At 44.0% G+C, this 13,645-nt stretch overlaps 1 protein-coding gene across 7 annotated transcripts in view; it reads right to left on the bottom strand.

Moving 5' to 3' along the window:
- The window catches only part of DCUN1D2 (defective in cullin neddylation 1 domain containing 2), a 32,774-nt gene that overhangs the window by 3,048 nt on the left and 16,081 nt on the right, over window positions 1-13,645 (bottom strand). For 6 of the 7 annotated variants that reach the window (XM_070408555.1, XM_070408551.1, XM_070408556.1 and 3 more), the window contains exons 4-7: window positions 13,368-13,498; window positions 5,202-5,246; window positions 2,899-2,981; window positions 1,575-1,671 (exon numbers count right to left, since the gene is read on the bottom strand). In XM_070408555.1, coding sequence (XP_070264656.1) covers window positions 1,575-1,671; window positions 2,899-2,981; window positions 5,202-5,246; window positions 13,368-13,498 — 356 coding nt within the window. The remainder of the gene's footprint in view (window positions 1-1,574; window positions 1,672-2,898; window positions 2,982-5,201; window positions 5,247-13,367; window positions 13,499-13,645) is intronic. The other variant, XM_070408550.1, reaches the window with a different exon arrangement.

Here is a 13,645-nt window from a genome sequence, read left to right as displayed (position 1 = left end):
ACTGACTACTTTACATTTTGGCTTTCTATGTAGACGTGCCCTGTCTCACCCACCAGCGAAGGCTCCTGAAAGCTGGGCTTCTGTCTGAAGTCAACTACTCACCCACTGACGAGCTGCCTACTCTGCGAGGGAGGGAGTGGAGCTGAGGACAGAGACACAGACACTTGCCCTGGCAGCTACCACCAGGGTGGGGAGGAGGCTGTCCCAGAGCACGTCACCTCCTCACTGGGCACTGAGGAAGCAGCCAGTGGGTAGGGTGTGGAGAGCATTCCCTTCCAAATGCAGCACATGCACAGAGGCATTCACATGCTCCCGGCCGAGTGCCCTGAAACACTGGGGCAGGGGCTGCTAGGTGTGAAGTTATGTTCATGTAGGGAAATGTAAGCGGGACTCATCAAATAGCTCAAACAGCCTAACGACCTGAGGCCCCAAATGGGATTACATCCCTGGAGCACATTTTCCAAACACCTGTCGGGTTCTACAGTTCTGCCGTGGGCTCTCTGCACGCCCATATTTTAAATGCTTTAATTTAGAGAATTGTCTTCGTGATTAAATAAACATGAAATCCTGTTTTTCTTTTGTGTGATTTACAAGATATAATGAAGTGGATACCATTATTCTCATCATCACCTCCATTTCAGCAATGGGGGAAAGCCAGGAATCAACTGGGTCGTCTGACCCACTGTCTGTGTCCCCATCACTGTCCTCTATTCTCGGGTTCACCTGAATCACTGTCTGTGTCACCATCACTGTCCCCTATTCTCAGGTTTGTCTGAGCCACTGTCTGTGTCACCATCACTGTCCTCTATTCTCAGGTTTGTCTGACCCACTGTCTGTGTCCCCATCACTGTCCCCTATTCTCGGGTTTGTCTGACCCACTGTCTGTGTCACCATCACTGTCCCCTATTCTCGGGTTCACCTGAATCACTGTCTGTGTCACCATCACTGTCCTATATTCTCAGGTTTGTCTGACCCACTGTCTGTGTCACCATCACAGTCCTCTATTCTCGGGTTCACCTGAATCACTGTCTGTGTCACCATCACAGTCCTATATTCTCAGGTTTGTCTGACCCACTGTCTGTGTCCCCATCACTGTCCCCTATTCTCGGGTTTGTCTGACCCACTGTCTGTGTCACCATCACTGTCCCCTATTCTCGGGTTCACCTGAATCACTGTCTGTGTCACCATCACTGTCCTATATTCTCAGGTTTGTCTGACCCACTGTCTGTGTCACCATCACAGTCCTCTATTCTCGGGTTCACCTGAATCACTGTCTGTGTCACCATCACAGTCCTATATTCTCAGGTTTGTCTGACCCACTGTCTGTGTCCCCATCACTGTCCCCTATTCTCGGGTTTGTCTGACCCACTGTCTGTGTCCCCATCACTGTCCCCTATTCTCGGGTTTGTCTGACCCACTGTCTGTGTCACCATCACTGTCCTCTATTCTTGGGTTTGTCTGACCCCAGCGTCTGTGTCGCCATCACTGTCCTGTGCTCTAGGGCAGGAGAAGTTAACATACATATCAGTATTTTTGGCAATCACCCAAAGTGCTACAACTTCAACTTCTCGTACCTTCTTCGTCATAGTTAGACATGTCATCTGCAATCATATTTCCAAAATCCAGCAGCAGATTCCAAGTGTCCCTTGGGATTGACCTTTTGTGATGTTCCTAATATGCAAGAGAAGAAAACCACCAGATTTAAGACAGAAGTAACTCTCAGGTGTGCTAGTGATCTCAGTACATAATTGGGTGAGGACTAAGTATCATAAGAAAACTGTGTTTGAAATGTATCCAGCCTATTGCATGTAAATCTAGATTGATTCATTTTTGTTCTCTTCAGAGTAAGTTGTATTCTATGCATTTATACTCTGATTTTTTACCCACTCTCCTGCTTATGGACACTGGCTGTTCCCAGTGTTGCTGTTAAAAAGATGTGAGAGCCGCTTAGGCGGGTGTTGCTCAGTGGTTAAGTGTCGACCTATGAACCAGGAGGTCATGGTTTGATTCCTGGTCAGGGCACATGCCTGGGTTGTGGGCTCGATCCCCAGTGTGGGGTGTGCAGAAGGTAGCTGATCAAAGATTATCTCTCATCATTGATGTTTCTCTCGCCCCCTTCCTCTCCGAAATCAATAAAGACATATAAAAAGCTATTTTTTAAAAATATGGGCGCAGGTTCTCAGGGGAATGTCTGCAACTGAGGTTACTGGCCACAAAACGAGAAAATGTGACCTGTTATTAAGTTGAACGTAGGCATTATCATGCTACTCCAAGGAGTGTCTTGAAATTCAACTGTTCCCAGGGGAGGGGCTTGTCCTCAGCCAGGTCAGGGCTCCTCTCACATCACAGATGGAGTCGACAGGGAGATCTGGGCACATCTGGTATCACAACTGTCTGTTTTGAAGTCTGGATGTGTCCTTGTACTCCACACACTCAAACAGCCCAAAGCTACACCAGCTTCCCTTGTGTCACACTGAAAGGAGCCCTCTCACTAAGAAGGCCCGGATGACTGGAATGTTGGCCTCCAGCATAGACGAGCTCTCTCCTAAAGGCGCCAGCTATGCCTGCCTTCCCTGCTAGGCATCATAAAATACATCTTAAAATGGCACCAGACTATGACCCCACACAGTGGCAGGGTTCCCCTGGACGATACAATCCCGCATCTGAAACCCCAGCCCAGAAGGAGCAGCCCGGCCTGAAACTCGGGGGCTCGATCGAGCCCACTCTACAAGTGGCAAAACTATGTGGCAACCCATCAGCGACCTGGGGATCTAGGCCCAGGGCTTTGGTTTCACAACGCCCACATGCAATACTCTGGTGAGATAAAATGCACAGCCGTACAACCTGCTGACCCCGCTTCACACTGGCTCATACGGCAAGAAGCAGGAGGGCACTTACCAATAAAAAGGTGTTCCACAGATCTAAAAACTTAAACCTTCCAGATAATACTAAATTCCAATACGCAACAGCCATTTCTAAATCTGGCAAGAAGAGAGAAAGAGCAGTTAGTAAATCCCAATTTCTTCTTCTATTGCACAAAAACAATCACTTCTTAGCACACCGATATTCACTTAACAAAAGAGTAGTCTTACCCAAGAGTAATACAAGGCTTAATCCTTACAGAAGTGTTCTTTTTTAAAAAATATATTTTTATTGATATCAGAGAGGAAGACAGAGGGAGAGAGAGATATAAACATCAATGATGAGAGTGAATCATCGATCGGTTGCCTCCTGCATGCCCCCTACTAGGGACTGAGCCCTCAACTCGGGCATCTGCCCCAACCGGGAATCGAACCTTGATCTCCTGGTTCATAGGTCAATGATCAACTACTGAGCCACGCCACCTGGGACAAAAATGTTCTTGAAATTACGGTCAATCTAATTTATAATCTAATTTTGTAACTCTAGGCAAATACCTTCAAAAAAGAATCTGCATTTTATGTTATTTGAACATGTAAATAATTACCCCCTAATTAATAATTTTTGGAGACCCGTTTTCCTATGCATCGGGCTTTCTTTAACCCTTTGAGTGCCAACCAATATCCTAGGAACTATGCTAAAATTGCCAAGGCATTTTTGCTGATTTTACAGCAGTTTAGGAAAAACATTATGAATCGCAAGTAAATGAAGTTACATATTCAAAAACTTAAGGAAACCTTTACTACATTTGTTTTCATCTTTGACATATATTGTTTGCTGATTGTATTATAAAATACTAGTAGAAAAAAAAATTTTGAACAAAACATATGTTAAAATAGAGGGACACTCTTCTCCAATATCTTCCACAAAATCGTCATCTTCACAGCAAGAATTGACATATTTAGTAATATCATCATCACTAATAAAAAGCAGACTTAGAACTGGACGCCATTTCGAAGCATTAGGGCTATAAAATCTGAGTAAACTTCATAAAATCGTAGTACCTGTAAAAAATTAGGCAGATAAATGCCAGTGGTCAATTTTAGAACTACAAACATTCGGCATAAGTAATCTACACTTAGGTGCCATCTGTCAATAAAGAGTGAACTACTAGCAGTAGTGACACTACTGTGACACTGCAGGAGGTGCGCGATCGCGCTCCCCGGCACTAAAAGGGTTAAACCTGAGCTAACCTGGATACTATTAATGCGTATGGTGTTTTTTAAGTAGGCCAATGTGCTTTCTAAGTGATGAACTACAAGTTAAACAACTTGTTCAGAAAGAAATGACAGTGTTTTTCAAACTGACTTGCCTTGCTACTATAAAAATTAAAACAGAATCTGATTCCAAAGCAAATCATACAAGCTTCGTAAGGACTTTGAATTTCTCAAGACATAGTCAAGACAAATAAGCAGGTTTAGGGAAAAGCACTTTCACTGATGTAAGGAGAGTTAAAAATCTAGATGGCTAATAATCAAAGTCAATGTCCTCATTTACCCTCCACTGGAAGGTAGTGATTATTTCACCACATCTATACAATACTACGTTGTAGAGCTCAATCTTAAGATGGTATCTTGATGTAACATGAATGCTGGGTTTTAAGGCTGTGTTATATTATCCCTAATCCATAATTTTTGGAAGACTTGAGATTCATTCTCTGCTCACCAGAAGTTTAATAACTTTACTTTTTATATGCTTGACATAGAAAGTACATAAAGAGGCCAAGAAGTTTACTTCTTAAAAACTGATAACCTTTAATCATGTTGAATAGTGCTCACCACTTTTAGATAGTAAAAGAACAATTATAATGAAATAATTTCCTAATTATATATTTACATTTGTATGTCAGATAAAACTAATGTGAAGAGCAGGTGAATCAATATTTAAGGTAACATTTTAAATGCAAAATACTAAAAGATTTTCACTTAAATCTTGTTTGGTCCCACTTGGACACAAATGATTAAAGTTCCAGCTCTAACCTGAGATTTCCAGGATAGCTCCTTATTAAAAAGAGATGTATGATCAGCAATCAACCTGAAATAACATGCCCATATTTCCTATGTGTTTGGAGTCCATGATAGACTTTCTCAGTCTTAAATACCCTGGAGTCTTAATCAGAAAGAAATAAATGGTCAGAAAATGTCAAGGAACCAATAGCATGGAAAGGCTCACTGAACCTTACCTATGGGGCCCGCAGTATAATGCTAAGATGGTTAGTCTTGTCCAGCTAAGTCTACATCCTTATCACTTAGGAAGAACGTTAATTGAAATCTATACTCAACTCATCTTAATGATGAAAAGTCTCACACTGAGAAATGGAGGTAAACCTGGGAAGGAAAGAAAAATAATTTTATGGCAGACATTTAATCTGGTTACTTCTGGATTAGTTTGGTCCTAGAAATCTCTTATAAAGTTCCTGATTTGTATGATTGTAAACCACACAACCAAAAGTAAACGTATGCATTTTCAATATTTACCAGTAGTATTGCCTATGTAAAAATGTTTAATATTATCCTAATGAACTTAGCTATTAGGAAGATAACAACAAAACTCAAAATGATAAAACTCGAGAGCTGAAATCAAGAACAACAGCTACTCCAGTGGCTATAAAAATAATTTTTATAGTAGCTAGATTCTTTCCAATAACCTCTGAAAAGTCTCATCTTTTGAGTAAAAAATGTTTAGATGAAGGTTTTACTATTTTAAATCTATGTTTGTGATGCTCCATTTAGAATTAGATAATAAAAATGACCCTTCTCTCAAAAAAAAGATCTTTGAGCAGATATAAAAATTAGCTAATCATCGGACTATTCCTTAAAAAAAAATCAAAATTTCTCAAAGCCAAATAATTCCAGACTCTAGACAGTATGAAACTATGCTACGCTTCTTACATTAAAACTAAGAGTCAATAATAATAATCTTCTTTACTATGTTATCAGTTAAGTACATGCTAAAGAATAATCATACATAAAACAATACAGTACTCATAATCTTAACACATACACATAAACAGACACACAAACATGAAGGAAATGAAGGATAAATCACTTTTTATTACTCTTTTCCACTGATGTCCATGCTTTTTCTAAGAACTACAGGAACACCTGTATCAATCTCTTTAATTTCTACTGAATCTGTTAGGAAGCAGACCTTATAATATACTTTGGAAATCATAAAATAAATTGTTCTGTTTAGGGTGTGTAGTCATAAAATTATTTGTCTTGCTTTATTTCTTTTTTAAAAAGTCCTTCAAAGCCTTCTAAAATAGAGAATGTAATATATTTGAAATGTTCAAATAATTTAATCATTTCCTGAAGAGGCTATTCTTTTCTTTAACACAATTTCATATTCTCTTTTTTTGTAATCCTCACCAGAGGATATTTTTCCATTGATTTTTAGAGAGAGTGGGAGAGGGAAAGACAGAGAGAAATACTGATGTGAAAGAAACACATTGATTGGTTGCCTCCTGCACATGCCCTGACCAGGGCCCAGGCTGGGGAGGAGCCTGCAACGGAGGTACGTGCCCTTGACTGGAATTGAACCCAGGACCCTTTGGTTCACAGGCCATTGCTTTATCCTCTGAGCCAAATCGGCTAGGTTCTCAACCTTCCTAATGCCGCGGCCCTTTAATACAGTTCCTCATGTTGTGGTGACCCCCAACCATAAAATTATTTTCATTGCTACTTCATAACTGTAATTTTGCTACTGTTATGAATCGTAATGTAAATATCTGATATGCAGGATGTATTTTCATTGTTACAAACTGAACATAATTAAAGCATAGTGATTAATCACAAAAACAATATGTAAGTATATATGTGTTTTCCGATGGTCTTAGGCGACCCCTGTGAAAGGATAGTTCGACCCCCAAAGGGGTCGCAACCCACAGGTTGAGAACCGCTGGGCTAGGGCCATATTCTCTTAATTAGCCTCATAAAGCAAAGAAATAAAACCAATAACTGTTCTAATTCTCTAGTGAATTATTATTTTTTAAATCCTCACCCCGGAGGAAGGCTATGTTTCCCATTGATTTTTAGAGCGTGGAGGAGGAGTGGGGAGAAGGTGAAAGGGGAGGGAGAGGGGGAGGAGGAGGGGGAGGAGAGGAGAGGAGAGGAGAGGAAAGAGGGAGAGAAACATCAAAGTGAGAGAGACACATCAATTGGTTGCCTCCCATACTGGCCTGACCAGGGGTGGGGATCAAAACTGCAAACCAGGTTATGTGCCCTTGACTGGGAATCGAACCCTTGACCCTCCAGTGTGCAGGCCAATGCTTTAACCACTGACCAACACTGGCCAGGGCACTAGTGAATGATTTTGATAAACATTTTATTGAAGTGCTTATAGATATAAAATAAATTTAAAAATAATTATTTTTTCTTAGTAAAGGAATTACAGGATAAATTATAAATATTACCTTTTTTTGCTTCCTGATGTTAAGGAAAATATACTTTATAAAAATAGAGGCTAACATATTAGGCTCTGTATTGTAAAAATATTTCAAAACACCCTTTACCTTAATACTGAATTTCTTTGAAATATTCATGGAGAAAGAAAATAAACTTTTAAACTTTAAATCAGGAAATTAATTTAGACTCTAATTTACAACCTCTCAGAAATCACTATGGAATTCAGAATGTATACAGAACGTGGTAACTACTAATGGAACTGATAACATAGGACTTCCAGGGCTGGGCCTTAAGAGATGTGATCTGCTTCAGTGGGAGCCACCCAATCCTTGCTGCAGTGGAAATGACAGCTAAGGTACACTTCCTCCAGGCATGTATAAGATTCCTGAAAAAAAAAATAAACTTTAAGGGTGAAAAGAATAGAGCTACAATCTATAATAATAAAAGTGTAATGTGCTAATTAAACTGGACGTCCTTCCAGATGAAGCCGGGGCTGCGAAGGGAAGCCCGGGTCCCGGGTGCCTGCCGGCGGCCGGAGGGAAACCCAGGTCCTGGGTGCCAGAGGGAAGCCAGTGCTGGCAGCTGGGGGAAGGCCTACTTTTGCACGAATTTCATGCATCGGGCCTCTAGTAGAGCAAATAAAAGAATAAAGCTGAGGTTGGAAGTGTCATCAGCTGGCTAGGCCTATGAGTACAGAGTGAGTTACTTTTAGATGGGGGAGAAGCAGGGAAGTCAGGAATTGAACTTGGCACCTGGTCTCCTAATTATTCTGTCACCAAGAGAGCACAGCTCATAGGCTGATGTCTTCATAACCGCACCACATACAAAACAAGATGAGGCTCTTAACAACTGACCGTTATAGCTACCTTGACCAAAGTCACACCATCTCCTAACTAGACTGACACTCAAGCCTTGTAATCTGGCCTGACCACCAGGTGACACATCCTCAGTCAGGACTGCAGCTCGCACACCAGGTGACATGTCCTCAGTCAGGACTGCAGCTCGCACACCAGGTGACATGTCCTCAGTCAGGACTGCAACTCGCACACCAGGTGACACATCCTCTCAGTCAGGACTGCAGCTCACACACCAGGTGACATGTCCTCAGTCAGGACTGCAGCTCGCACACCAGGTGACCGACCTCAGTCAGGACTGCAGCTCGCACACCAGGTGACATGTCCTCAGCCAGCACACACTGCAACAGCTTTCTGAGAGAGTAAGAAACCTTCTCCTGTCCACACACAGGAGGAAATGAGCAGCACATCGTTTCTAAATGGCTCCAGCCCTGGTATAAGCAGATGGGGCAACACTGCAGGAGGAAATCACTGTGCTCTTTGGCAATGTCTGTGGCTTTTAAAAGTTGAGGTGATGTCATTTATGCTAAAACAGAACTGTGGACATTGTAGGAGATTCAGAACTGTAATGTGCTCATACAATACATATGCATAGTATAAAACAAGTAAATTGAACCCAAATATCAAATGCAATATGCAGATAGAATGGGAAATACCTTGGCACAGAGGGTGGCTACAGTGGAGACCTGGAGTGTTTGGAGAATGCGAGGAGACGGGTGGGAAAAAGCCCCAGAAGGCAGGCAGTACCCGGGCATGACCAGAGGGGATGCACGGGCCAAGAGGGGACGCAAGGGCCAAGACAGACCTGACCCTACTTTGATCATCCAACTTTTCCCTGTCGGGGCCCATGACAGTGAGATGGTGAGGCGGGATGTCGTGCTGCTGCTCTCCTGTACTGCAGACTCCCTGCGCACCCCAACCTGGTTCTCTGGCTGTCAGCCCACATCAGGCAGCCCATCAGGCAGGTGTGAACACATGAGAGGTGACGGTGGGTTCCAAACCCCACGTCACAGCCTGTGTTCATCTCTCCAGCATGTCCTTCCACCTCAACCTGTTTCCCTGTTTATAAAGTGGGAGTGAGGCTTGTGTGAATCAGATAAAGGCACTTGACTGCCACATCGTATGGGCTTCATAAATGCCAGTTTCCACCTTTCTTTCCAGTAACAGGTAAAAGGTAAAAGCTGCCACTTACAGACAAAAGCCACACGGACTGTCGTGGTCAGTCCTGGATTTGGGAGATCCGTTCTCCCATTTCCACCTTCTGAAGTTGTAAGCAGACACAGAGGGAGACAGCGTGTCCAGGGCTGAGGCGGCTGGGGCGATGTGCTATTACTCCATGCCAACGCCAGTCCTCGCTGCTGAGTAGCACTGCAGGAATTATTCCTTTTTCAAGTATACCAAGTGTTTTAATTGTCCCAAGAGCACAAGACCGTGCTCCCTTCTGCACTAACACAACTGAAGCATCTGAAAGGGCCCTGCCACCAATGCCTCAGAGCCTTGCTTCTTTACGGTCCTTCTGGAAGCATCAGGAAAGCTCTTCTCCAGGTGACACCCGGCGAGCCACAGAGAGCGCAGGGGCCAAGTCAGGGCTTGAGCTGGCAGTGGCCCCTCGGGCCCTTAGCTCAGGCAGCTGACCACATGTCGGTCTCTGTGAGGGGCGAGGACAGACAAAACCCAGCTTCTGCTGCTCCTCATGGCTGATGCTCAACCGTCAACCTGGTGCTGCCGTGGACTCTCCTTTCCATTCAGTCTGTGCACTTGGTTATGAAACTAGACCCTTCACTGATGTCAGGCCAAACTGGAAATCGACAATATTCTTCCCAAACAAATGTGTCAGAACCATCTCTTCCTGTGAGGTCCCACGTGTTCCATGACCTTGGCTCTCTGACTCATGACAAAGTGAGGACTGTGCGAAGCCCTGTGGTAGGAGACTCCTCGCTGCTGCAACCTCATACAACTGACAGCCTCTACTTGCTCACTGCTTCCTTGCATTGGAAAAGCTACATTCGTATTTTCCTAGCGGTTCTCCCATTTCCACCTTCTAAAGTTTTAATCAGATCCATTCAAGGAGGTACCTGAACGGGACCCTTGGGGCAGAGGCCTTTTGCAGCGCATGAGGTGGCAGGCACATGATCTGTGAGGTGACGTGCAGGCTGAGAGGCCCGTCGGTGGACCAGCCTAGAGAGAGAGGGGATCTGACAAGAGACTCATCCCAAGTAATGCACCAATGGTAAAAACGAATGACCCACAACACGGGAGAAGAAGAGGGAAAACAATCCCTGCCATGGGAACGAGGAAATAGTGCTTGGAAAGGACAGCTGCTTATCTTAATGGTCAGAAACAGAAGAGCCTGCGGCCACCTTCCTGACCGTTCCTGCTCTGAGGCACAGTCCTTAGTGCCCCCTTCAGCTGAGACACAGTCCTTAGTGCCCCTTCCTGCTCTGAGACACAGTCCTTAGTGCCCCTTCCTGCTGAGGCACAGTCCTTAGTGCCCTTCCTGCTCTGAGGCACAGTCCTTAGTGCCCCTTCCTGCTGAGACACAGTCCTTAGTGCCCTTCCTGCTCTGAGGCACAGTCCTTAGTGCCCTTCCTGCTCTGAGACACAGTCCTTAGTGCCCTTCCTGCTGAGACACAGTCCTTAGTGCCCCTTCCTGCTGAGGCACAGTCCTTAGTGCCCCTTCCTGCTGAGACACAGTCCTTAGTGCCCCTTCCTGCTCTGAGACACAGTCCTTAGTGCCCCTTCCTGCTCTGAGACACAGTCCTTAGTGCCCCTTCCTGCTGAGGCACAATCCTTAGTGCCCCTTCCTGCTGAGACACAGTCCTTAGTGCCCCTTCCTGCTGAGACACAGTCCTTAGTGCCCCTTCCTGCTGAGACACAGTCCTTAGTGCCCCTTCCTGCTCTGAGACACAGTCCTTAGTGCCCCTTCCTGCTGAGACACAGTCCTTAGTGCCCCTTCCTGCTCTGAGACACAGTCCTTAGTGCCCCTTCCTGCTCTGAGACACAGTCCTTAGTGCCCCTTCCTGCTGAGACACAGTCCTTAGTGCCCCTTCCTGCTCTGAGACACAGTCCTTAGTGCCCCTTCCTGCTGAGGCACAGTCCTTAGTGCCCCTTCCTGCTCTGAGACACAGTCCTTAGTGCCCCTTCCTGCTCTGAGACACAGTCCTTAGTGCCCCTTCCTGCTCTGAGACACAGTCTTTAGTGCCCCTTCCTGCTGAGACACAGTCCTTAGTGCCCCTTCCTGCTCTGAGACACAGTCCTTAGTGCCCCTTCCTGCTGAGGCACAGTCCTTAGTGCCCTTCCTGCTCTGAGACACAGTCCTTAGTGCCCTTCCTGCTGAGGCACAGTCCTTAGTGCCCCTTCCTGCTCTGAGACACAGTCCTTAGTGCCCCTTCCTGCTGAGACACAGTCCTTAGTGCCCCTTCCTGCTCTGAGACACAGTCCTTAGTGCCCCTTCCTGCTGAGGCACAGTCCTTAGTGCCCCTTCCTGCTGAGGCACAGTCCTTAGTGCCCCTTCCTGCTGAGGCACAGTCCTTAGTGCCCCTTCCTGCTCTGAGACACAGTCCTTAGTGCCCCTTCCTGCTGAGACACAGTCCTTAGTGCCCCCTTCCTGCCCATCTCCCTGATCTAACACAGAAGTGCCTGCTGCCTCAATCTGCACCTGCCCTGTATCTGTTGATAGAAGGAAAGAACGTCAGACAGAGTAAGAATGTCTACTACACACACACCTGCAAACATTCATGAGTGAACATCAGGACCTGAGACCAAATGCTTACAATCAATTTTTCTATGAATTTTCAAGTCCCTTTCTGGTTTTCTACCTAATTTTTGTCATCTTATAATAATGCTTTTATTTATAAAAACTTTTCTTAAAAATGTACTTCCTAATAAACCAGCTTAATCCCTATATAATTTTCCCTTCCAAACTTATTAGAGATTTTAATGAATGAGACATAAATAAGTCTGTTACATTAGGCAACAAAATGTAGGTCAATATAGATTTATTTTTATAAAGAGGAAAGACAAAAATAAACTATATAGTACTTAGAGCCAAACAAATGAAAATAAGCAGAACTGCCCTGGCTGGTTTGGCTCCGTTGGATTCAGCCCTCGAAGAGTCCCAGGTTTGATTCCAGTCAAGGCCACATACCTTGGTTGCAGGTTCTATCCCCGGCCCCTGTCTCTCTCACATCAATGTTTCTCTCTCTCGATCTCTCCCCCTCCCTTCCACTCTCTCTACAAATCAATGGGACACATATCCTCAGGTAAGGATTAACAAACAAAGAAAAAAAAAAGAAAGAAAGAAAATAAGCAGAATAAAACCTTCAAATAAACAAAAAATTAAACTAAAATTTCAGGTTAAAAAATTTCCGAATGTACCATACACAGTAATAACACAAGTTATAACAACGTCATACACCTCTGGAAGATTTTGCAGGTTCGGTTCCAGACCCCCACAATATAGCCAATATCACAATAAAGCGAGTAACACAAATTTTTTGGTTTTCTAGTGCATATGAAATTTACGTTTACAGTATACTATAGTTTATTAAGTGTGCAGTAGCATTATGCTTCCTCAAAACAATGTACACACCTTTGTTTAAAAATACTTTATTGCTACAAAATGCTAAACAACATCTGAGCCTTCAGAGAGTCATAATCATTTTGCTGGTGGAGGGTCCTGCCTCAATGTTACTAAAAATACAGTATCTGTGAAGTACAACAAAACGAGGTGGGCCAGTACTAAAGCAATCCAATGCACATCACAATTGGTTTCAAGTAAGTTAGTTTAAATCTCCAGACCAGGACAAGACTGATGTTACCTGGCCATCTTAGAAACATCACAGGCGGGATCACACACCTGGCCAGTACAAACGTGCCCATTGTCGACATTAATTACTGACCTCTCTAACTCATTAGTCGATTAGATATCAATATGAGAGAACAAAGAGCATTTGCAAATTCATTTACATTTTAAAATTTAAACCCAGAATTTGAGAGTAATATTGGTTGAGGTATTCAAGTATATGGTACTACAAACTGGTCTAGCTGCACATGGAACAAAGCAATGCAAAGGGGAAAAAATGCAAAGAGGGATAACAACATGACAGCAGGCAGGACTGAAATCTTGTTGATCGTGTTCACGTAGTCTCAAGATGTGGCTTTTTACTAATTTGGATTTTATACTCACCTAAACCTTTTTGCCCAGGGTTCTTAGCAAAGGTAAAAGTAAACTGATAGAAATCCTTAAACTTCACTGTGTCCTTAAGCTCTTGCTCCAATCTTGGTAGGAGAGCTTTCAGCTTTTCTGTGCTGTCACACCTGTGATGAGAGAGAGAGAGAAAAAGAGAGAGAGGGAGGGAGAGAGAGAGAGAGAGAGAGATAGAGAGAGAGAGAGGAGAGAAAGAGAGCGAGAGGGCTTTGTTAAGGGGAGGAGACAGGTCTCCCCAACCCCCAGCAGTTCTCAGC

Source organism: Myotis yumanensis, unplaced genomic scaffold, assembly GCF_028538775.1.
Source record: "Myotis yumanensis isolate MYYU_CA2020_CCGP unplaced genomic scaffold, mMyoYum1.0.hap1 SCAF_3, whole genome shotgun sequence".
NCBI classification, from domain to species: domain Eukaryota; kingdom Metazoa; phylum Chordata; class Mammalia; order Chiroptera; family Vespertilionidae; genus Myotis; species Myotis yumanensis.
This window is presented reverse-complemented; position numbering and strand designations above follow the sequence as displayed.